The sequence below is a fragment of the Bufo bufo genome, chromosome 1, assembly GCF_905171765.1.
Source record: "Bufo bufo chromosome 1, aBufBuf1.1, whole genome shotgun sequence".
NCBI lineage: Eukaryota > Metazoa > Chordata > Amphibia > Anura > Bufonidae > Bufo > Bufo bufo.
In genome coordinates this window covers 711,150,859-711,177,773 of record NC_053389.1, presented here as the reverse complement: position 1 = coordinate 711,177,773, position 26,915 = coordinate 711,150,859, and the positions used below count along the sequence as shown (strand labels likewise).

Below are 26,915 nucleotides of genomic sequence, written 5' to 3'. Positions count from 1 at the left end.
AGGCACAGGCCTTGTCACAAATTAGGCGCACCCTCCGCTCATCTGTGCGCCTGGAGTGAAATCTAGCTTCCTGGCGTAAATAATAGTGAATTTGCTGGGGCTAAAAGACCCATCCCCACCACACCCTCTTCACTCTCCAGTATAGTATACAGTTTTTTTTTTTTTGTAAATGACCCCCATTATCTCCAAAGTATTAGTGGAAAGTAGTGGATCTTCCCAGAAGTGAAATTCTAGCCAAAATTACTCTAGGGGCATCCAGGAAATCGCAAAACATCTTAGAAAACATCTATAGAAAAGTTAGGCTCCATTCACACGTCCGCAATTTCGTTCCGCATTTTGCGGAACGGAATTGCGGACCCATTCATTCCGCACTTCCGTTCCGCAAAAAAATAGAACATGTCCTATTCTTGTCCGCAATTGCGGACAAGAACAGGCATATTCTATTAGTGCCGGCAATGTGCGGTCCGCAAAATGCGGAACGCACATTGCCGCTTTCCGTGTTTTGCGGATCCGCGGCTCCGAGGATCCGCAAAACACGTTGCGGACGTGTGAATGGAGCCTTAAGGTTATCCTTCATGACGTCATCAACAAAAAAATGTATGGGATTCAGGGAAAGTAGCAAGGATGAAACCCTTGCTATCAATGCTTGTCTCACATTTGGATAAATATAAGAAACAAACATCGGGATTATCCCCAAGCTGTTTGGGATAAAAAAGCGGAATATAGCAGCTCTATATAAGTGCATTAAATAAATAAATAAGTGGAACTTTTTTGGAAAACACAAGATCCCATTGTATCAGATCTAAGACAAATACAGAACACCACAGTAAGAATATTATTCCAGCAGTCATGGGTGGTGGTGTAATGGTGTGCCCCTTCAGGACCTAGACAACCTGAAAATGTAAATCTATGTACTTACCATTGATTTGGTTGGAGCATTGTTTCTATCTGTTCATATTTACTAAATTGGCCGTTGATTTCAAGAGTAAAGTTTTACTTCCATATCTCATGTGTTTAAGAAATGACATATCTGTGTCTTGACATGTCACTATAATAACATATAATTACTCTTCTTCATGTTATCATTGCTGTGTTGAACAGGATATCCCTTTTCATTTGAAGTAAAGCTAAAAATAATGATCAATCCTCCTGTCTTTCAGAAACAGCTTAGAGGCATAACATTCATTCTGCCTTACCCTATGTGCACTTTTATCATTGTAGTCTAAATTAACAGTAGACCAGTTATTATTATATGTCTTTAAACCAGGGATTTACTTAACAGCAATACATCTGACCGCCTTCTCTCTTTGTAGCACAATGAGCTTAATGCACTAATGTATTTACACTGGTTTTCTGAAGTGCTCCGATGAGGCCACTTATACATGCTAAATGAGTGAAGATGAGGTTATGTCGGGTGTTCAACTCTGAACCCGGACAACCCCTTTAACAAAAGCGAATTGAATGAACACAAGAGAAGTCTAAATTAATTCAATATTTGGTGTGACCACACTTTGCCTTCAAAACATCAATTCTTCTAGATACTTGCACTTAATTTTTGAAGGATCTCAGCAGGGAGGTTGTTCCAAACAACTTGAAGCACTAACCACAGATCTTCTATGGATGTAGGCTTTCTCAAATCCTTCTGTTTCTTGATGTAATCCCAAACAGACTCAATTATATTGAGATCAGGACTCTGTGGCACTATATCATCACTTTGAGGACTCCCTGTTCTTCTTTAGATAGTTCTTAATGATATTGGCTGTATGTTTGGGGTCGTTGTCCTGCTGCAGAAAATATTTGGAGCAGATGAGTTTCCTCCCTGATGGTATTGCATGATGGATAAATACCTGCCTGCATTTCTCAGCATTGAGGACATCATTATTCCTGACCATGTTGAAGACTATAGACACAGTGGTCGGCCAAGAAAACTAAGTGCGGTACATCATTTTTACTTCTTTCGAAATTAGAAGATGTCCAGCAGTGCCATCAGCTCAAAACTAACAGAAACCAGTGGGACTCGGGTACACCCATCGACTGGTCAGAGAAGTGTGGCCAGAAGTGGTCTTCATGGAAAAAGCCATACCTATGATGTGGAAACAAGGCCCAGCAACTCAAGTATGCAGGAATACGTAAGGACTGGTGTGCAGAAAAATGACAGCAGGTGATCTGGACTGATGAGTCTAAATGTGAAATATTTAGCTGTAACAGAAGGACTGCAGATGTACATTAATGAGCGTCACCAGGTAACAATGAAGCATGGTGGACGTTCCTTGCAAAGATGGGGCTGCATTTCAGCAAATGCAATTGGGGATTTGGTCAAGATTAATGCTGTCCTCAATGCTGAGAAATACAGTCAGATACTTATCTAACATGCAATATCATCAGCGAGGCGTCTAATTGCCTCCAAATTAAAGAGGAACCTGTCATCTCTCCAGTTATGTCTGTTGTAGTAACTACTTGCATTCCCCATGTAATAACAATTCTGGAGCATCTATTCTTATGACTCGGTGTTGTTCCATTCCTCTAGAAGTTTATGAATGAATTGTCAGCTGCTTGCAGTATTGGTACAGAAGGGTGTTACCAGTTGGGAGTGTGTGCCTGCACAGTCTGACACCAGCAGCATGGATTGGACAGAGTCAGACACACCTGCTGCTGGTAACAACCATCAGTACCTTTATTGCATACTGCCATCATGTTTTTTGCTAACTTCTAGCAAGAATAATACAGGAATGTCTCAGCACAGAGTCATAAAAGTAGATGCTCCACAATTCTTATTACATGGAGAATGCAAGTAGTTACTAAGACAGACATGCCAGGAGAGGTGATAGGTCCTCTTTAATTCTGCAGCAGGACAATGACCCCAAACATACAGCAATGTTATTAAGAACTATCTCCAGCATAGAGAAGATCAAGGAGTCCTGGAATTGATGATATGGCCCCCACAGAGCCCTGATCTCAACATCATCCAGTCTGCCTGGGAAACGGAAGGAATTTGAGCAAGCCTACATCCACAGAAGATCTGTGGTTAGTTCCCCAAGATGTTTAGAACAACCCCCTTGCCGAGTTCCTTCAAAAGCTGTGTAACTGTACCTAGAAGAACTGATGTTGTTTAAAAGGTAAAGCCTGGTTACACCAAATATTGATTTCATTTAGATTTTTCTTCCTTCACGTCTATTTTTGAAAACATTGTTAGTTTGCAGCATTTTTTTCACACTTGCCTAAAATTCAGTAAATTTTGTAAATACACTGAATTTGGGCTAAATGCCATATCCCTGAAGCTTCCTGCTTGTGTTTTCTCACACTTCCCAAACAAATGCTTTGAAGAATGTGGATTAAGCATCATTTATTTACTTTTCTAATTAAGAAAAAAAACTACTACTCTGCTCTTGGCTTTTCACAAATTTCCCCAATCTCTTTAAATTAAAATCTTTTCCTTAAGTATTGAAAATTGTTGAGATTAATCCTCCAGTCATATGACATTAGACATTTATCATGTTGTACCTGATGACGTTGGCAGACTGAGAGCCACCAGCACAGCTAAGCCATATCGTGCCCCCTGGATGGGTAAGGGAAGATTCCTGGCATTAGTCTTCTGATGACAGCGATTTCCTGCCTGGATGCTTTCATGTTTATATCTGAGATTTTCCAACATCCTTTCTGTATTCTGGGCAGTTGTAAGATCTCCTGTTTCACAAAATAAAATATCCTGTTTAATTTCTGATGTGATAAAACTATGGTAGAGGGACGTGTCCCTGCAACACTTAATTAAAGAGATTCTGTCACCGCGCGGTCTTCTCTCCCTGTGCTGGCTAAATCATTGATGGCAGTAACACAAGTATATTAAAACATGCTGAAGGAGACCTAACTGCACATACAGTATCTCACAAAAGTGAGTGCACCCCTCACATTTTTGTAAATATGTTATCATATCTTTTCATGGGACCACACTGAAGATATGACACTTTGATACAATGTACAGTAGTCGGTGTACAGCTTGTATAACAGTGTAAATTTGGTGTGACCTCAAAATAACTCAACACACAGCCATCAATGTCTAAACTGCTGGCAACAAAAGTGAGTACACCCCTAAGTCAAAATGGCCAAATTGTGCCCAAAGTGTCAATATCTTGTGTGGCCACCATTATTTTCCAGCACTGCTATAACTCTCTGGGGCATGGAGTTCACTAGAGCTTCACAGGTTGCCACTGGAATCCTCTTCCTCTCCTCCATGATGAAATCATGGAGCTGGTGGATGTTAGAGACCTTGTGCTCCTCCACCTTCCGTTTGAGGATGCCCCACAGATGCTGAATAGGGTTTAGGTCTGGAGACAGATGCTGAATAGGGTTTAGGTCTTGGCCAGTCCAGCACCTTTACCCTCAAGGTTTCTTTATCAAGGCAGTGCTTGAGTTATTTTGAGGGCACTCCAAACTTACACTGTTATACAAGCTGTACATTGACTACTTTACATCGTATCAAAGTGTCATATCTTCAGTGTGGTCTCATTAAAAGATATAATATTTACAAAAATGTGAGGGTGTACTCACTTTTGTGAGATATTGTATGAACGCCTCTATAGGCATAATCCTTGTGACAGAATCCCTTTAAGTGGCTAAAGGTACGAGGACACTAAGCATATGCACAAGTTGGGGTTATGGATCTGTTATATACATTGAAATATCACAGCAAATTCCTACATCCATTATAACAAAATGCAAAAAACTATTTTGCCAAAGCCACCACCACTTGGTCCCACCTGGCATCTTCCATTCTATTGCAACAGGGACTGGAATTGATACAGGTATGTGGTATTGGCCAAATGGTTATTATAATTTGGAAATTAATATTTATTACAATGGAAAACTATGTTGCAAAAGTTTACAACTTCTTTAATTTATGGCACAAGTACAGGTGAAACTCGAAAAATTTGAATATCGTGCAAAAGTCCATTTATTTTAGTAATGCAAATTAAAAGGAATTGCATTAATGCAGCTTAAAATTAGAATTTTGTGAAAAGGTTCAATATTCTAAGCTCAAAGTGTCACACTCTAGTCAGCTAATTAATCCATACCCCCTGAGCAAAGGGTACCTCAAAATTGTGACTTTGGGGTTTCATAAGCTATAATCATCCAAATTATTACAAATAAAGGCTTGGAATATCTTGCTTTGCATGTAATGAGTCTATCTCATATGTTAGTTTCCCCTTTAACCTGTTTAGGACATAGGGCGTACCAGTACGCCCTGATTTCCCGGTCTTTAAGGACAAAGGGTGTACGGGTACGTCCTATGTATTTCCGATCACCGCCGCTCGGCGGGCGGTGATCGGAACAAGGTGCCTGCTCAAATCACTTTGGCTAAATGCGAGGGGGGGGGGGTCCCGTGACTCCCCCTGCGGTTTGCGGTTTTACCTTATGCGGCGGTGCCATCGGGTCCCCAATGCGGCTGTAGGGGGGACCCGATGGCATGGAAGACAGCGCAATGCCTTCCTGAGGCATCTGCGCTGCCTTCCGGTGACGAGCCTGTGGATCCAGCCCCCTGGATCTCACAGGCCGGAAGCTGTATGAGTAATACACACTGTATACAGCCAATGCATTCCAATACAGAAGTATTGGAATGCATTGTAAAAGGGATTAGACCCCCAAAAGTTGAAGTCCCAAAGTGGGGCAAAAAATAAAGTTAAAAAAAAGTTTGAAAAATAAAGTTTTCCCCCCAAAAAATTTAGTTTCAAGTGAAAATTAACAAAAACGTAATTTTCCCCAAATAAAGTTAAAAAAAATTGGTAAAAAATAGGGAAAAATAAAAAAGTAGACCAGCTCTATAAACATATCACATGACCTAACCCCTCAAAGGAACACCGTAAAAAATAAAAACTGTCCTAAATAAACCATTTTTTTTGTCACCTTACATCACAAAAAGTACAACAGTAAGCGATCAAAAAGGCGTATGCCCACCAAAATAGTACCAATCTAACGTCACCTCATCCCGCAAAAAATTAGCCCCTACCTGAGAAAATCGTCCCAAAAAATTAAATAACTACGGCTCAGAATATAGATACACTAAAACATAATTTTTTTTTTGTTTTAAAAAAGCTGTTATTGTGTAAAACTTAAATAAATTTAAAAAAGTATACATACTGTATTAGGTATTACCGCATCTGTATCGACCGGCTCTATAAAAATATCACATGACCTAATCCCTCAGACGAACACCGTAAAAAAAAAGTGTAAAAAAAAAGCAATTTTTTGTCATCTTACATCACAAAAAGTGTAATAGCAAGCGTTCAAAAAGTCATATGCACCCCAAAATAGTGCCAATCGAGCCGTCATCTCATCCCGCCAAAAAATTAGACCCTACCTAAGATAATCGCCCAAAAACTGAAAAAAAACTATGGCTCTCAGACTATGGAGACACTAAAACATGATTTTTTTTTGTTTCAAAAATGAAATCATTGTGTAAAACTTACATAAATAAAAAAAGTATACATATTAGGTATCGCCGCGTCCGTGACAACCTGCTCTATAAAAATACCACATGATCTAACCTGTCAGATGAATGTTGTAAATAAAATAAAAAAAAGTGTCAAAACAGCTATTTCTTGTTACCTTGCCTCACAAAAAGTGTAATATAGAGCAACCAATAAGTACCCTAAACTAGTACCAACAAAACTTCCACCCTATCCCGTAGTTTCTAAAATGGGGTCACTTTTTTGGAGTTTCTACTCTAGGGGTGTATCAGGGGGGCTTCAAATGGGACATGGTGTCAAAAAACCAGTCCAGCAAAATCTGCCTTACAAAAACCTTATGGCATTCCTTTCCTTCTGTGCCCTGCCGTGTGCCCGTACAGCAGTTTACGACCACATATGGGGTGTTTCTGTAAACTACAGAATCAGGGCCATAAATAATGAGTTTTGTTTGGCTGTTAACCCTTGCTTTGTAACGGGAAAAAAAATATTAAAATGGAAAATCTGCCAAAAATGTGAAATTTTGAAATTGTATCTCTATTTTCCATTATTTCTTGTGGAACACCTAAAGGGTTAACGACGTTTGTAAAAATCAGTTTTGAATACCTTGAGGGGTGTAGTTTCTAGAATGGGGTCATTTTTGGGTGGTTTCTATTATATAAGCCTCACAAAGTGACTTCAGAACTGGTCCTTAAAAAGTTGGTTTTTGAAAATTTCTGAGAAATTTCAAGATTTACTTCTAAACTTCTAAGCCTTGTAACGTCCCCCAAAAATAAAATGTCATTCCCAAAATGATCCTAACATGAAGTAGACATATGGGGAATGTAAAGTAATAACTATTTTTGTAGGTATTACTATGTATTATAGAAGTAGAGAAATTGAAACTTGGAAATTTGCAAGTTTTTCCAACTTTTTGGCAAATTTGGTATTTTTTATAAATAAAAATGATTTTTTTTTACTCCATTTTACCAGTGTCATGAAGTACAATATGTGACGAAAAAACTATCTCAGAATGGCCTGGAGAAGTCAAAACGTTTTAAAGTTATCACCACTTAAAGTGACACTGGTCAGATTTGCAAAAAAATGGCCTGATCCTTAAGGTGACATAAGGCTGTGTCCTTAAGGAGTTAAGTTGCATTACTTAAATAAATGAACTTTGCACCATATTCAAATTTTTCGAGTTTCACCTATATACTGTGCATTGGTCCACCAACCATACACTAATAATAATAATAATAATAATAATGCTATAGTAGTGAAGTAACATAGAAACATAGAAACATAGAATGTGTCGGCAGATAAGAACCATTTGGCCCATCTAGTCTGCCCAATATATCTGAATACTATGGATAGCCCCTGGCCCTATCTTATATGAAGGATAGCCATATGCCTATCCCATGCACGCTTAAACCCCTTCACTGTATTTGCAGCTACCACTTCTGCAGGAAGGCTATTCCATGCATCCACTACTCTCTCAGTAAAGTAATACTTCCTTATATTACTTTTAAACCTTTGCCCCTCTAATTTAAAACTGTGTCCTCTTGTGGTAGTTTTTCTTCTTTTAAATATGCTCTCCTCCTTTACCGAGTTGATTCCCTTTATGTATTTAAAAGTTTCTATCATATCCCCTCTGTCTCTTCTTTCTTCCAAGCTATACATGTTAAGGTCCTTTAACCTTTCCTGGTAAGTTTTATCCTGCAATCCATGTACTAGTTTAGTAGCTCTTCTCTGAACTCTCTCTAGAGTATCTATATCCTTCTGGAGATATGGCCTCCAGTACTGCGCACAATACTCCAAGTGAGGTCTCACCAGTGTTCTGTACAGCGGCATAAGCACTTTACTCTTGCTACTGCTTATACCTCTCCCTATACATCCAAGCATTCTGCTGGCATTTCGTGCTGCCCTATTACATTGTCTTCCCACCTTTAAGTCTTCTGAAATAATTACTCCTAAATCCCTTTCCTCAGATACTGAGGTCAGGACTGTGTCAAATATTCTATATTCTGCCCTTGGGTTTTTACGCCCTAGGTGCATTATCTTGCACTTATCCACATTAAATTTCAGTTGCCAGAGTTCTGACCATTCTTCTAGTTTTCCTAAATCCTTTTCCATTTGGCGTTTCCCTCCAGGAACATCAACCCTGTTACATATCTTTGTGTCATCAGCAAAAAGACACACCTTCCCATCGAGGCCTTTTGCAATATCACTTATGAAGATATTAAACAAAATTGGTCCCAGTACAGATCCCTGTGGAACCCCACTGGTAACATGACCTTGTTTTGAATGTTCTCCATTGACTACAACCCTCTGTTGTCTGTCACTCAGCCACTGCCTAATCCACTCAACAATATGGGAGTCCATGCTCAATGACTGCAGTTTATTGATAAGTCTTCTATGTGGGACAGTGTCACCGTCTATTATTTTAGTCACCCAGTCAAAAAAATCTATAAGATTTGTTTGACATGATCTCCCTGAAGTAAACCCATGTTGTTTTTCATCTTGCAATCCATGGGATTTTAGATGTTCCACAATCCTATCCTTTAATAGGGTTTCCATTAATTTGCCTACTATTGATGTCAGACTCACTGGTCTATAGTTGCTCGATTCCTCCCTACTACCTTTCTTGTGAATGGGCACGACATTTGCCAATTTCCAATCTTCCGGGACGACTCCTGTTACTAATGATTGGTTAAATAAATCTGTTAGCGGTTTTGCCAGCTCACCACTAAGCTCTTTTAATCATTTTGGGTGTATCTCATCAGGCCCCTGTGACTTATTTGTCTTCACCTTAGACAGCAAACTTAGAACATCTTCCTCTGTAAAGATACATGCATCAAATAATTTATTAGTCATCCTTTCTAGTGGAGGTCCTTCTCCTTTTTCTTTTGTAAAAACTGAACAGAAGTATTCATTCATCGGCTAGCCCTTTATTCTCTTCTACATACCTTCCGTCCTTTGTTTTTAATTTAGTTATTCCTTGTTTTAATTTCCTTTTTTCATTTATATATCTGAAGAATGTCTTATCCCCTTTTTTCATAGACTGAGCTAGTTTTTCTTCTGCCTGCGCTTTAGAAGTTCTTATAACTTGCTTGGCCTCTCTCTGCCTAATCTTGTAGATTTCCTTATCTTCATTGCTCTGTTTTTTTTTATAATTACAAAATGCTAGCTTTTTATTTTTAATGATTTGGGCCACTTCTGCTGAGTACCACAGTGGTCTCTTCCTTTTTTTGCTTTTACTGACAAGTCTAATGCAATTTTCTGTTGCCTTCAATAATGCACCTTTTAAGTAGTCCCATTTCTCCTGGACTCCATGTAATCCGTTCCAGTCTGATAAGGACTCATTTATGACTAATTTCATTTTTGAAAAGTCTGTTTTTCTAAAATCTAAAACTTTTGTTTTTGTGTGGTGGGACTCTTTCACAGTTCTTATATTAAACCACACTGTGTGGTGATCACTAGATCCCAAGGTTTCGCCTACAATGACATCATATACCGAATCCCCATTTGTGAATACCAAATCCAAAATGGCCTCCCTCCGGGTTGGCTCCTCAACCACTTGTTGTAGAGATAACCCCAGTAGGGAATTTAGAATATCTGTACTCCTGGTAGAACTTGCTATTTTGGTTTTCCGGTTTATATCTGGAAGATTGAAATCTCCCATAATGATAACTTCTCCTTTCATTGTCATTTTAGCTATTTCTTCAACTAGTAGATCATCTAGTTCTTTAACTTGACCAGGTGGTCTATATATCACACCTACACGAGTTACTGCATGGTTAGCAAACTGCAACGTAACCCAAACTGACTCTATGTTGGCCTCACCAACTTGTATTAGGTTAGATTTAATGCTATCTTTCACATACAGGGCCACTCCTCCTCCTTTCTTGCCTTCTCTGTCTCTTCTGTATAAAGAGTACCCTGGTATGGTTATGTCCCAGTCATTTCTTTCATTAAACCATGTCTCCGTAACAGCCACTAAATCTACATTCTCAGATGCCATTATTGACCCAAGTTCATAGATTTTTTTACCTAAACTGCGAGCATTTGTAGACAGGACTCTGAGCTTATCATTTCTTAACCTCTGTGCTTCTGACCTGTTCTGGCATTGTTTCGGGGGGCAATTGGACTCTTTTATTTTCACTCTTTTGCCCCCCCTTCCTAGTTTAAATACTCTTCCGCAAATTCTTGGAGTTGTTCACTAAGTACATTTGTTCCTTTGAGAGAAAGATGCAAACCATCTTTTTTGTACAGTTCCTTTCTATTCCAAGTAGAGCTATCATGAGAAACAAAGCCAAATCCTTGCTCTTGACACCATTTACCAAGCCATATGTTGAACTCCTTTATGCGCCTCTGCCTATAATTCTGAACATTATGCACAGGCAGAACTTCAGAAAATGAAATGGTGGATGCAAAATCCTGTACGTCATTACCAAGTGTGATAAAAGATTTTTTCACCTCTGACACTTCATTGCAAGCCAGGTCATTTGTCCCTAGATGGACAAGAACATCCACGTCCCCTTCCTGCTTTGCTTGCTTAACAATATTAATAATACGTCTTCTATCTCTTCTAGCAGTAGCCCCAGGGAGACATCTCACAAAACCATTTTCTTTAAGCTCCACACTTCTTATGATTGAATCACCCAGCAACAGCTGCTTCCTTTGAGACTTCACTTTATCTTTTTTGTTGCATACATTAGACATAGGAGTCGATGGTTTCTCACCCTCTGTGCTTGAGTCCATATCCATGTTGTCCTTACATTCTGAGAGTGCTGCAAATGAATTATGGAGAACCACCGACTGTGGGACATGTCTTCTATTCACCACTCTAAGTCTTCCAGAACCTACATTAACCCATCTGCCATTTCTGGGGGTCCTCTGTGGCAGTGGCATTGCAGCAGTCCTAGCTGGAGTTTGTTTAACAGATAATTTAAATATTTCAGATTTCAAAAATGCAATTTCCTGCTGCAGTAAGGAGAACTGTCTACAGATCTGACAGCATCCGAATCTCCAAAGAGTGGAACATGAAATAAATGCACAACAATTCCTGCACTGAACCAAGTCTGCCATTTTAAAGAGGAGGAAAAAATAAATAAAAAAAATGTAAATTTAAATCAAACAAATGTTACTTTTTTTTTGTATTGTTTCCACCTTCCAGCCTACCTCCTGACTATCTCCTGCAATATCTCTTTACTGTACTTAATGTAGTACTTGCAGCTAATGAATTAGGCCAGCTAATGAGTCTGTCTCTATATATACACACACTCCTTCCCAAACTCCTCCCCCAGCAACAAATGTAACACCTTAGTGAGCTAGGCTTATTAGCAAACGCACAATAGCAAACAGCTGACCAAATTCCTTACCTCTTTTCAAGCAATGGTCAGAAAAAAACAACACAGATGAGCCAGATGCAGACTCTAAGCCAATCTCTTCCAGTATGTCTTCAATCTCTTCAGTCTCCTGCAATATCTCTTTACTGTACTTAATGTAGTACTTGAAGGTAGTACTTGCAGCTAATGAATTAGGCCAGCTAATGAGTCTGTCTCTATATATACACACACTGCTTCCCAAACTCCTCCCCCAGCAACAAATGTAACACCTTAGTGAGCTAGGCTCATTAGCAAACGCACAATAGCAAACAGCTGACCAAATTCCTTACCTCTTTTCAAGCAATGGTCAGAAAAAAACAACACAGATGAGCCAGATGCAGACTCTAAGCCAATCTCTTGCAGTATGTCTTCAATCTCTTCAGTCTCCTGCAATATCTCTTTTCTGTACTTAATGTAGTACTTGAAGGTAGTACTTGCAGCTAATGAATTAGGCCAGCTAATGAGTCTGTCTCTATATATACACACACTGCTTCCCAAACTCCTCCCCCAGCAACAAATGTAACACCTTAGTGAGCTAGGCTCATTAGCAAACGCACAATAGCAAACAGCTGACCAAATTCCTTACCTCTTTTCAAGCAATGGTCAGAAAAAAACAACACAGATGAGCCAGATGCAGACTCTAAGCCAATCTCTTGCAGTATGTCTTCAATCTCTTCAGTCTCCTGCAGTATCTCTTCACTGTACTTAATGTAGTACTTGAAGGTAGTACTTGCAGCTAATCAGTTATCTGTATATTGAAGTATCACTGTCCGATGAGATTACATACATCATTGTCTAATAAGCGTAAGAACGATTTGCTCATCTGCTTTTGTGTTGTTTTCTTATGGTGCATATGTGTAGCCAGTGATGGACTGGGGTTCATTAGGCCCATCAGCGGAAATTATTCCGAATCCTCAATGAAGTCTAGTGGCAAGTGATTGGCTCCAAAGGCTGCTTTTCTTTTTTTCTGGACCTTTGGGGCCCACTATGGTATCAGAGCTTGGGCCCACTGGAGGATCCTCTGTCCAACCCTGTGTGTAGCTGTTTGCACTGCAAGGAGGTAGCGGCCAAAAAAAGATATATTTGGCACACCACACCATTGTTTTGTTTGTTGCACATCCTTTGATGTCTTTCAAAGTGACTACCCTCTTGAATATGCAGGTGGAGGCGTCAGAATTTCTTTGTTAGTAAATGGAGATCTACCTGGTATAGATACTACTTATTGGAGGTAATCCTTATTTTACATGTAGAGAAAAGAAGGAACAATTTATCCAAGCTGGAATCATGATTATACACAAATATATTTTTTCAAACTCCATAACCTATCTTGGGTGGTGAGGTTGCTCCAGTCTCTCACTGAAAGTCTGGTCAATGAGCAGCGTCTGGTTTTTGAAGAGGTGTTAATTCTAGCCCCTGGGAATTATCAGTTCCAGCAAGATGCATTGAGCCAAAACCTCTGCAGCTGAATGATTGAACAGCGCTGGAGAAGACAGCTTTCTCAACTCACGAAGTCACGATATGGCATTACTTGCAGCTGTAGACTAATGTATGGAGTAGATGGGTAGAACAAGTAGAGACATATGAGAATACAAGATATACATGCCGTGCTAATAGGTTAGGTAAGGTTACAGCTTTGTCAGACTTTACAAATACTGTAAGAGTCTCATTAATACAAACGTGTGCAATATGGCTCATAGTGTGAGGCATAAACCTAACCTATTTATACTGCATGTGTACATATCTTCTATTCTCATATGCCTGTATGGTGCACTATATTGTGGTCTCTTATATGAGCAATCTTCAGTTTCACAGATCATTTTAACTTCTAGAACAGGGATCAGCAACCTCCGGCACTCCAGATGTTCTGAAACTACAACTCCCAGAGTGCTCCATTCACTTCTATGGGAGTTGTGAGAACAGCCGAGCATGTTTGCATGCTGGGAGTTGTAGTTTCACAGCAGCTGGAGTGCCGAAGGTTGCTGATCCCTGTTCTAGAAGCACTCAATATAGCGTGTAATGGAGCACGCTGCCTTTTTAATTTTTTTTTTTGCAATTTACCCTCATGATGTCATGCAAATCTCCACTGAAATATAATGATCAGGATCTGTGTGATACGGGTTTCCGAATATGCTTAGGTGCAAGAGGCCTGACTTTGGCGTTGCATTGAGATGTAAAGTGCAACTACACACATGCAGAGAAACAAGAGAATTGATTGGCCTGCAGTGGTGACATGCATGTAGAAGGCATTTCATAGTTCTGGTCCAGCAAGGACCAGAAACTGCGGAAAAGGAAGCTCAGCACTGGACTCAGAGTTCTCATATCAGGGGTGTCTTTGGAGTCCTGGAGAACTCCTTTAAAAGAGTATTCCCAGCCTAAATATTATCCACAAAATATGCTATAAATGACAAGTAAGGGTCCCATCTCTGGAACCCTCTACTAATGGGGAAACAAGGCTCCTATGACTCCTTTTTGATAATGTATTCGATTAGCCATATTATTTAAGCCTCTGTATGAAACGGAAGCCATGTGAACAGGGGTGGAACTGGGGCCTGCAGTAGTGTGTGTGTGTGTGTGCGTGGGGGGGGGGGGGGGGGGGGGGGTCTGGGCCATAATGGATGTCTGTCATCCATTACAGGCCTGGTGCTCTCCCCAGCAGGCGAGATGCAGTGACATCATCTCACCTACTGTGCTGAGTAGAAGACTGCACGGCTGAGGATCATTCCCTGTCTGTGTGTTCTCCTACACAGCAGGAGCAATGACATCACTGCATCACTCCTGCTGGGGAGAGCAGGATGTGCTCTGTTCATTGGGGGAACAGGGTTAGAGGAGTATTAATGTTTTTTATTTTATCAACACCATAGAGGCTTCACTAATGAAGGGGCCATACTACTTTGAAGGGGCATTAATGAGGCATAACTATTGTGAAGGCGGCACTAAGGGGGGTATGCTACTGTAAAGAGTGTGTAAATACTGTGAATCGGGCACCAAAGGGGCATAACTGCAGCATGGGAGCACTAAGAGGACAAACTACTGAGAGGGGGGCACTTTTATAACTACTGTGTGCGGGCCCTAAGAGGGCATAAGCTATGTGGGGGGGGGGGGGCAATAAGGGGGCATTCTGTATGGGAGAGGGCATACATACTGTTTGGGGGGCCTTCTGTACAGGGGAACAAAGGGCACATAACTACTGTGTGGAGACACTAAGGGGGTAAAACTGCAGTGGGGGGCACTAAGGGGGCATAACTACTGTGTAAGGGGCACTAACAGGAGATTTTACTGTATGACTGTATTTACTGCATAACTACTGTGTGGAGCACTAAGGGAGCATTCTACTATGTGGGTGTACTAAGGGAGAACTCTACTTTTTGGGAGCACTAAGAGGACCTAACTACTGAGTGGGCGGCAGATTGTATGGCGAGTGTAGGTGGTCTTATGGGGTGTTCCCAGTATGCAGTGGTTAGGCAAGCACCTTCCAAAAGTGGTCATAGAAAGGACTACTGGTGAACTGGCCACAAGGTTATGGACGTCCAAGGCTTATTAATGCACATAGGGAGTAAAGGCCACACTACTTGGTCCCATCCTAAAGAAGAACTACTGTAGCACAGTGTGGTGAGAAAGTTATTGGTGGTTATGACAGAAAGGTGTCAGAACACACAGTGCATCAAAGCTTGTTGTGTGTGGGCTTCATAGCTGCAGACCGGTCAGAGTACCCACGCTAACCCCTGTCCACAACCAAACGCTCTTACAGTGGACACTTGAGAATTGGAACTTGACCATGGATCAATAGAAGAGGGTGACCTGGTCTGATAAATCACATACTCTCTTACATTACGCTGTGTGAAAAGAGATGGCACCAGAATGCACAATGCAAAGAAGGCAGATGAATAGGACAATCTGGCAAAGTAGAATGTACCCTTAGCTTTGCAGCAATTGTGTTTGTCAGGGATCACTTTTTGGTAACATAGTAACATAGTACATAAGGCCGAAAAAAGACATTTGTCCATCCAGTTCGGCCTGTCATCCTACAAGTTGATCCAGAGGAAGGCAAAAAAAAAAAAACCCTGTGAGGTAGAAGCCAATTTTCCTCACTTTAAGGGAATAAAAAATTCCTTCCCGACTCCAATCAGGCAATCAGAATAACTCCCTGGATCAACGACCCCTCTCTAGTAGCTATAGCCTGTAATATTATTACACTCCAGAAATACATCCAGGCCCCTCTTGAATTCCTTTATTGTACTCACCATCACCACCTCCTCAGGCAGAGAGTTCCATAGTCTCACTGCTCTTACCGTAAAGAACCCTTTTCTATGTTTGTGTACAAACCTTCTTTCCTCCAAACGCAGAGGATGTCCCCTCGTCACAGTCACAGTCCTGGGGATAAATAGATGATGGGATAGATCTCTGTACTGCCCCCTGATATATTTATACATAGTAATTAGATCTCCCCTCAGTCGTCTTTTTTCTAACGTGAATAACCCTAATTTTGATAATCTTTCAGGGTACTGTAGTTGCCCCATTCCAGTTATTACTTTAGTTGCCCTCCTCTGGACCCTCTCCAGCTCTGCTATGTCTGCCTTGTTTACAGGAGCCCAGAACTGTACACAGTACTCCATGTGTGGTCTGACCAGTGATTTGTAAAGTAGTAGGAATATGTTCTCATCACGGGCATCTATGCCCCTTTTGATGCAACCCATTATCTTATTGGCCTTGGCAGCCGCTGCCTGACACTGTTTTTTGCAGCTTAGTTTGCTGTTTATTAAAATTCCTAGATCCTTTTCCATGTCAGTGTTACCGAGTGTTTTACCATTTAGTATGTACGGGTGACTTGCATTATTCCTTCCCATGTGCATAACTTTACATTTCTCAGTGTTAAACCTCATCTGCCACTTATCTGCCCAAGCCTCCAATCTATCCAGATCCCTCTGTAGTAGTATACTGTCCTCTTCAGTGTTAATTACTTTACACAGTTTAGTGTCATCTGCGAAAATTGATATTTTACTATGCAAGCCTTCTACAAGATCGTTAATAAATATATTGAAGAGAATAGGGCCCAATACTGACCCCTGAGGTACTCCACTAGTGACAGTGACCCAATCTGAGTATGTACCGTTAATAACCACCCTCTGCTTTCTATCATTGAGCCAGTTACTTACCCACTTACAGACGTTTTCTCCGAGTCCGAGCATTCTCATTTTATATACTAACCTTTTATGAGGTACAGTGTCAAATGCTTTGGAGAAGTCCAGATACACGACATCCATTGATTTGCCGCTGTCAAGTCTAGTACTTACCTCCTCATAGAAACTGATTAAATTAGTTTGACATGACCGATCCCTCACGAAGCCATGCTGATATGGCGTTATTTGCTTATTTCCCATAAGATGCTCTAACATAGCATCTCTCAGAAAACCTTCAAACAGTTTACCCACAACAGATGTTAAACTTACCGGCCTATAGTTTCCAGGCTCTGTTTTTGGACCCTTTTTGAATATTGGCACCACATTTGCCATGCGCCAATCCTGTGGGACATTCCCTGTTAGTACAGAGTCCGCAAATATCAGAAATAAGGGTCTGGCTATGACATTACTTAATTCCCTTAGGATACGGGGGTGTATGCCATCCGGTCCTGGCGATTTGTCTATTTTGATTTTTTTAAGTCGCTGTTGTACTTCTTCCTGGGTCAGACAGGACACTTTTAATGGCGAATTTATTTCAGCATTCAGCATTTCATCTGACAGTTTATTTTCCTCAGTGAATACATTGGAGAAAAAAATATTTAACAGCTTTGCTTTCTCCTCGTCGCTCTCTGCGACTCCCCCCTCATTACTCTTTAAAGGGCCGACACCTTCAGATTTATACTTTTTAACATTTATATAATTGAAGAACATTTTAGGGTTAGTTTTACTCTGTTTGGCAATTAATCTCTCGGTCTCTAGTTTGGCCGCTTTTATTTGTTTTTTACATGTTCTGTTTTTTTCCTTATAGTTTTTCAGTGCTTCCGTGCTACCCTCCTGTTTTAGGGTTTTATATGCTTTCTTTTTGTCATTTATTGCTTTCTTTACAGTTCTGTTTATCCACATTGGTTTCTTTTTGTTCCTTAACCTTTTATTACCATACGGTATGTACCTCTCACAATGAGATTTTAGGATGTTTTTAAAGATATCCCATTTTTTGGCTGTATTTTTATTTTTGAGGACTTTGTCCCAGTTAGTTAGGCCTATGGCCTCTCTTAGTTGGCTAAATTTAGCTTTTTTGAAGTTTGGTATTTTTGTTTCTCCCTGTAGAAACGCTCTTTTGAATGATAATTGGAAGGTTATTACTTTATGGTCACTATTTCCCAGGTGTCCCCCAACCTGCACGTCTGTTGTTCTGTCAGGTCTATTGGTTAATATTAAGTCCAGTATGGCCGTCCCTCTAGTCGGGTCCTGAACCAGTTGGGAGAGATAATGGTCTTTGGTTATTGCCAAGAATCTGTTTCCTTTATGAGATATACAAGTTTCAGTTTCCCAGTCTATATCTGGGTAGTTGAAGTCCCCCATAATAACCACCTCATTATGATTTGCCGCCTTGTCTATCTCGTTTAGTAGTAGATTTTCTGTGGACTCTGGTATATTAGGTGGTTTATAGTAGACTCCTATTAGTAATTTATTGGTAGCTAACATAATTATGTGTAAATGTTCCTTGTCTGCTGGGGCAAAGTTGCTTACATTACTAATTGCTCTAAAGTTGTAGTAGTAACTTTAAATGGGTATTCCCATCACATACAATGGGGGCATATCACTTGGATATGCCCCCATTGTCTGATAGGACACCTACAAGGAGAACAGAGCGGGGACAGTGGTGGCTGGAGGACTCCGGGTTTCCCGGGGTCCGTCCACCACCAATCGCTACTCCCCGCTGCTTCCATACAATCCATACAAGTGAATGGGAGCGCACCGCGTACGCGTGGCCACTGGTCCCATTCATTTCTAGGGGGCAGACGAAAATAGCCGAGCCAGCGCTCGGCTATTTTCGGCGGCCCCATTGAAATAAATGGAGGGTGGCTGCTCATGCGCAGTGCTCCCTCCATTCATTTCCCTACTTCGTTTTCGTTGTAGAAGTAGGGACAATAAGGGACAATAAGATGGAAAACCCCTTTAATGTTCATAGATATCCTTTCATGTGCCTTCCACTGTTAAAGAGGACCTGTCACGTTGAATATGGTGTTTGAGCTGCAGGCAGCATGTTATAGAGCAGGGGGAGCTCAGGAGACTGATATGTAGTTTTATGGGAAAAGATTCAGTATAACCTGTATTTCATTCATTTACATTTTTGCTTATTCTGATTATTCAGATCACCCGAGCATGCATGTTTATTGCCAAAGGGCAATGAGATCGCTGTGAATTACAGTATTTTTTTAGTTTATGACTTTATTTTCTTTTATCCCTTGTAGGAAAAAGAAAGAAGCCAAATAAGAGTGGAGAAGGAGGTGATTGGCGAGAGCGGAGGAACGCAATTAGACTTGCTGATGGGCACACTGTAGAGACCCTGGTGGTGGCCGATGCTGACATGGTGCAATATCATGGACCTGAGGCTGCACAGAGATTTATTCTTACTGTCATGAACATGGTTTGTATGACTCAGCGTTTTTGTGGGACACACCACTACGAGCCCCTCTGGAGCATTGCACAGCTGCACCCACCATTATTGATAGGACACTCTCAATTAATGGTGGCCCATTCTTGGAAAAATTCCCATAAACTTTTGGTTGTTCCTTGTTGTAGATTCACTTGTGTTCCATGACTGTAGTAAGCTTGGAATTATTATATTTGATATGAGGGACATTGCTTACTATAAATCAGTAACTAAATGCATACACAAGGGTATGGCAGATGTGAAAGCTGAAGACTTGCCATTTCATTAAGTTGTTGGTAGGATCTGGCCATTATTATTTTGTACAAAAGAATGAAGAAGTATATTAGAATTGTTTCGCTAAGTTTGGCACATTTATAGTACACGTGCCATTGTCAGACACAGATTTATTTTAAGTTGATTGCGGAGAAAAATGTGGATTGAATTACCAACATGGCAAGCAAACGATACAGATTAGACCCAATGACGCATTGATTACAGCACAGCTGGGCAGACAAGAGAAGAGAACTGGATAACGCACAGTTAACACTGAACACTAAGACGATATGTCCCATGCAGTCAGATGTGTCATTTAAGGAGGACCTGTCACCCCTCCTCATATGTCTGTTTAGAGAGTAATTGCGTTCCTCATAAAATATCAGTCCTGGAGCATCTTATAACGCTGTGTATAAGTCCTCTGTTATCGACACCTGGGCGTTAGACTGAGTTCACCGTACAGTTATTTTGAGCCAAAACCAGGTGCGAGTGAAAAACACAGAATAGATGCAAATCAAATCACTACACCTGATCTCTGAGTAGGCTTCACTACTGATATTGGATCACAATAAGGCCTCCTGCCCGTACCCGTTCTGCAGACCACAAATTGCGGTCCATAATGCATGGGCACCAACCATGGGCCAGCCACATGCGATCTGTCCGTTCCGCTAAAAGATAGAGCAAGTTCTATCTTTTTGCGGTGCGGAGGCATGGAACGTAACCCATGGAAGCACTCCGTAGGGTTCCGTTCCGCATCTCCGGATTTGCGGACCCATTTAAGTCAATGGGTCCGCATCCGTGATGCGGAATACACACGGAACACTGCCCGTGTATTGCGGATCTGCATATGCCGTCCGCAATACGGCAACAGGATAACTGAGCAAATAACTGAAGTGTGAACTCAGCCTTACTAGTTTGGAATATGTCCCTACACACGTACACTGTCCAATCAGTGCTCACAGTGTCTGTGTAGGGACAAACACTCTTTTGACAAGGTCATGGTAATACCTAGTTGTCAGTTTATTCATAAATTTCAGAATAACAGTGGAACGACACAACATAGTTTTAAGATGCTGCAGAATTGTTATTTCACGGACAATGGGGGCATATTGCTAGGATATGCCCCCATTGTCTTATAGGTGCGGGTTCCACCGCTTGGACCTGCACCTATATCGGGAATGGAGCCCCACAAGATGATCGCTGGAGAACTCCGGTCGGGCCACCACCAAGCGCGCTCCCCATAGAAGTGAATGGGAGCGCACTGCGCATGACCAGCCACAGCTTCCATTCACTTCTATGAGCCCGACGGAAATAGCCGAATCAACGCTCGCCTATTTTCGGCGGCCCCATAGAAAATGAATGGAGGGTGGCTGCGCCCTCCAACACTTTCTGGGCTCCGTTCTCGGTATAGGTGCGGGTCCCAGCAGGGGGACCCGCACCTATAAGACAAAGGGGGCATATCCTAGCGATATGCCCCCATTGTCTGTGGTGAGACAACCCATTTAACATACTACCATATACATCACTTATAGGCCAAAGCAGTTGATTGTCTAAAAGGAAAAACTGTCTTTGTTGCCCATAGCGAGCAATGACAGCGCAGCAACTGTAGTAGTGTAGAAGTGCACGGCGAGAATGGCAGTTGCACAGTCTTTTCCATGCATTTATCATGTTCAAAATTATCTGAAATATTGCTGGATGCATGATATTCTGTATTGGTTCCTTCTCCCCCATGCCACCAGATCTAAGAATACATATATGCAGATTGCAGGGCTGCTTTGTCATTCATGGTTGTGTAATATTCATTTACACTTGCACATATCCATAACATAAGATGACTGTTCTATTTAAACTCCATAGCAGCTGTATAGATATGTCCGCAGAATACAGTCTCCGGCTGGAATGTCTGTGAAGTTGGTGGCTTTTTCATGGGCCGGCATGATGTAATCTAGGCCACGTAAATAACATCTAGCCTATAAACACTTAGGACAGTTTTGCATGACCATAAATGAAAAGGCCTTGGGTATTTCGGACCTTCCTAAGGATTCGTAAGTGTCATTTGATTCATGGGGTCTTCTCTTTCATGGTGTACGATTTCCTTCATCCTGGAGCATGCCACATATTTAGAATCTGCAGTTTTATTCTCCGTGTGTGGAAACATTTCTGATTTAGATAACGAGGGTCAAGTAGAAGAAATAGATTTCACTTTCCATTTTTAATATGACGAGTAGTGTCATATTTCTTGTGTTGAGCAACGGACTGATCTCACCTCACGGTTTCGTATACCAGATGGCCCCATAATCTTTGAGAATAGTTTGGCAGGTGGGTCTTGGGGATGCTCTATTTCATATTGCAGGAAACTGCACAAGATGGGTTCCAAAAGCTAGGTAACCAATGTGTCTAAAATTTTTAGTTGGTTTTGGTTGTTTTCTAGTGATTTCAAAAGTTTTGAAATGTTACTTTAGTAAAATGATTTTTTATTTTTTTTCAAATCATTTTTAATGATTTTCTTGGTTTTATACATAAACAAGAAATAAATAAAGACAGTAGCACATTGTCATTTGTAAAGATAAATATATACCCAGTTGGGTACAGCAATTGTCAAAGACAGAACTTATTCAATAAGCTAACCCAAACCCCCCCTCCCTCCCCTGAACCGCACCATACCACACCCATACCATCTCCCCTACTTTTCCGACCTGCAATAACATACAGCCTGCCACAGTTAAGTCCCACATTCCAACCAAGCTAGAATATCACCATCTTATCTTTACCTACTAGTAAACCCCCCCCCCCTTCCTATTCGATAGGAAAGAAGGCGTCTGGATGGCAGTCCAGGTACCAGCAACCACGGTCCCCATTTGGAGTCAAACTTTTTAACAGTATACTCCTCTCTCTATCCCTATTATCACATTCATACGTGCTATGAACTCCTCTTTGGTTGGTACGGTGTTACTAATCCAATATTTGCCTATTAATTTCCTAACCTGATATAGTAGTCTACCTATGCCAATGCTAGGTCCCTCTGAGGAATCATATTGTAGTAGGCGCCCAGTATACATATTAACGGTTCAGCCGAGAGTCTTATTTTATATACCTCAAAAATAACATCCAGTACTGCACTCCAGAAAATGCCCAGGGCAGTACATTCCCAAAACATATGCATTATATGCGCCTCAGAAATACCACATTTAGGGCAGTTAGATGTGTCACATATACCCAACCTATGAAGGAACATGGGCATCTTATAGACTCTATGTATCAATAATAGTTATGATAGTCTGTGCGTCTCACACAATGATAACGAGGGGCTCATAAATAGCACCTCCGACCACTGTGAATCAGTTAAGAGACGCAGATCTCGAGACCACTTCTCCCGTACTGATAATGGGAAACGTTCCTGGTGAAATGACAGCAGTAATTTATAAAAAAACTGAGATCATCCCTTTAGTTTCTCCCCCTCTTCTAATTTGTTCTGCCAACATAGAAGTATGTATGGTAAGGTCAATTACCTTACTCTGTGTTGTTAAGGCATGTCGAAGTTGTAGGTATTGGTAGAAAACTGAGTTTGGGAGATCAAACTTAGCTTTTATTTGCTCAAAACTTGTAATTGCCCCATTAATGTACAACTGTGACATCCAATATATTCCTTTTTTCTCCCAAGTACCAAAACCAGTTAATCCCTTTAATTCTAATAAGTTTTGAATATTCCAGAGTGGAGTAAGGGCATGATATCCCTAAAGTTTCGTGATTTTTTCAATTTCTGCCAAACTTTGCAGATGAGATGTATACTTGGGATATTGTCTGGAGGACGTATTACCGAGCCAATTTCTAGTATATATCCAGGTGGCCTCCCTCCCATAAAATAAGACACTGTCCAGTTGACCCCTAGTTTTACACTGTTGGGCTTGTACCGCTAGAAAGTACAACCATGAGTTAGGAATCGCTAACCCCCCATTGTTCTTTATCTCTTTGTAGAGTTTCTAAACGGATTCTCTGAGATTTTTTGTTCCATATCAGGGATCTAAACAGACGCTAAATTTTATTAAAATGGCGCATAGGTCTCCACACTGGACTATTATGCAGTATGTAGAGGAACTGTGGAATCAGCACCAGCTTAACTAAGTTTGCTCGTCCTATGACTGAGAGCGGCAGTTTACACCAACTGGCTACTTTCTTAGTGCTTCTGTCAAGTAATGGAAGCTAGTTCATATTAATATAATCTTGCGGTCTAGACAATACCTGCACCCCTAAATATTTAAAGGTTGTATCTATTTGTAAGGGGGCTATCTCCTCTTTAAAGGATTCAGTTACAGGGTCTAAAGGTAGCATCACTGATTTGTCCCAATTTATGTTTAAGCCAGAATAAGTATTATAAACCTTAATTTGTTTCATTACATGTGGCAGTGATTGTTTTACATTACCTAAGAATAGCAACAATCAGGACATGGCCCCATTGAAGTCTATGGGTCAGCAAAAAAACGGAATTCAATTTGCGGACATGCGGAACCGTCCGCAAAAAAACGGTTCCGCATTTTTGCGGACAGCATACGGCCGTCTGAATGAGCCCTAATAGGAGAGTGGTCAGAGATACTTCTTGGTAAATACTCAATTGTTTGCACCAGTCTCAATACCTGCTGGTTGCCTACTGCTAGGTCAATTCAGGACAGTGTGTTATGGGAACTAGAATAGCACGAGAATTGTCTGACTTTAGGATTACGCATCCTCCATATGTCACTGAGCTCTGCTTCCATGAGTATTTTTGCCATGCTTGATAACAGCACCTCTTCCGTGTTTGTAACCTCCCGGTTTCTATCCAAGTTGCAATCAAACACCATGTTAAAATCTCCAACAATAAGTGTAGGGGCACCCGGAGACGCAGCCATAAATGCTATCACTTGTTTTAACACCACTCCTGTGTATGGGGGAGGGATGTATATCGCCACAATTAAAAGTTTTGTCTGAAATATCGTACATTACAGGCATACGTACCTACCATAAGGGTCTATACTTGTCTTAGAACACTGAAATGGAAGCTGTTTCTGTATAAGCACAGTGACCCCCCTGGCATGGGTAGAATGTCCTATCCATGAACGGTTTACAGTGCCCATGGATTCCTTTGTCATATGTGTTTCTGATAAGCATACAATGGCAGGTTGGAATTGCCGCATCAAATTAAGTACAGCATAACTCTTGGATGCGTCCCCGGGACCCCTCACATTCCAGGCTAACACATTAACCGCCATTATCAAAACCTAGAAATACATTTTCCTTAACGCTCCCCCTATCTCCCATATCCTTCTGTTTTGGCACATAACTATAGAACATTCCCGTAGCACAAGAATAGATACTGGTGTGGTCATGATGTGGTTCCCCATAACATACAAACAGAATATAATCAAAGAAGCACATTTCCCTTTCAACGTGGAGATTAGGGCTAACAAACTAGAGTATGCCCAACAACCGTGGGCAACTTGAGCTTATATAAGACCTATAATGGAGAAATAAAAGGGGAAAAAACAATCTCACGCTATTCCTCTTCCATTTCACTCTTCTCCCGGATTTCTTTTATTAGGTAGCATATATGCATCCTATTCTATATAAAATAGTGCAATATCATATAACATAACGCTTTTTTACTGTATTTTCTCCCCCCCCCTTCACTATGTGGACTCCTAGTACTGGCACTGCAGAATCAAAGTCCCAGACCTCCTAACCACTCTCTATATTAAAGACACATTCTCCCTGAGTTACTTAGCATCTGATGTAGCGGTATCCCCAACAGCAGATTCAGTCCCGCTCATTCTCCAGGTATCAGGAGATCATCCAGAAGATGGCGCAGAATCCGGCAGCGAGATTGTTGACTCTACCACGACCCTCAGCTTAAATGGGTACTGCATCGAGTATGGTAGCTGGCGTTCCTTCAGACGACGTTTCACTTCTACATATTTTGCTTTTTCCTTTGCACCTCTGCTGAGAAATCTGGGAAGATGAATACTTTTCTGCCATCTATTAATAAATCCGTGTGATCCCTTGCTTTACGCAGAATGGTGTCTCTGTCTTTGAAATGCAGCAGCTTGATCAGGATCGGTCTTGGAGGAGCCCCTGGTGGTGGTGACCGGAAGGGCACTCTGTCTAATATGTTTGCTATTGAAAGAGCTCACAGAGAGTCTTTTCCAAACTTCACTGTCAGCCACTGCTCACAAAAGACTACAGCGTTTGTTCCCTCCACTTTTTCTGGTATACCCACAAGGCGCAGATTATTCCTGCAGAGTCTGTTTTCTAGATCATCAGCTTTGCTTAGCAGATATGAGACATCATGGGCGACTTTTCCTAGGTCTTTTCTTAGAGGAGGTACTGCATCTTCCAAGCAGCTGACCTGTTCTTCTACTTCTTTAATTCTCTCAGAGACCTCCCTTAAGTCGTGTCTAATGAAAGACATATTCTCTTGTAAGTTCCCCAATTGAGTATTGAGGGAAACAAGCGCAGCACCGCGTTGCTGACAGCTTTGAAGACATCTGCAATTGTGGGTTGAGTTATTTCTTGTGCTGGTACTGCACTATTGGCTCCCCATATTTATTGTGGCCTCTTCATCTGCCACCTGGCCCCCTGTACTTTCTGGACTGTTATTGCAGTTGGTAAGAGGGGAAGCACCAAAAGTCCAGTGTCTCCCCTCTGTGATTTATCAGGGACACTTGGGGCATCTGCAGGAGCCAATCTAGCAAACTGCTCCAGTCGCGCTGCCACCTCCGCTGCCCTTATCCCCGCTCCAGCGCCATCTTGCCTCACCCGCAGGTACTCTCTCCCTCCAATCCTTCTTACTCTGGCACGTCATACTGCTCGTTACTGGCTACTCCGGTCTCCCATACTCAATATCGTCGTTCAGAGGACTTGTTCTGTACGATGTTGTGTGGATGCAGGAGGATTTGCAGGATTCTCGTCCGGGAGCGCGAGTATCAGCGTCCTCTTACATGCCATGCCAGGCCACGCCCCCCCACCCCGTAAAATTACTTCTAAGCTTCTAAAATCATGGGCTTAGTAAGATTGTTACAATCTCCCTCTAATCCAATGGTAGTAATAATAGTAATTACAATCTCCCTACTATTCAGCTTCCACACCCACTCTCTATGTATATATCCTTTCTCTTTCTTCTTGTCTGTACCTACCTAATGTTACCCCCAACCAACTGAAGTGACATTACAACCTC

At 41.3% G+C, this 26,915-nt stretch overlaps 1 protein-coding gene across 2 annotated transcripts in view; it reads left to right on the top strand.

Moving 5' to 3' along the window:
• The window catches only part of ADAMTS17 (ADAM metallopeptidase with thrombospondin type 1 motif 17), a 259,822-nt gene that overhangs the window by 29,788 nt on the left and 203,119 nt on the right, over positions 1-26,915 (top strand). For both annotated transcript variants that reach the window (XM_040414242.1, XM_040414241.1), the window contains exon 4: positions 19,257-19,432. In XM_040414242.1, coding sequence (XP_040270176.1) covers positions 19,257-19,432 — 176 coding nt within the window. The remainder of the gene's footprint in view (positions 1-19,256; positions 19,433-26,915) is intronic.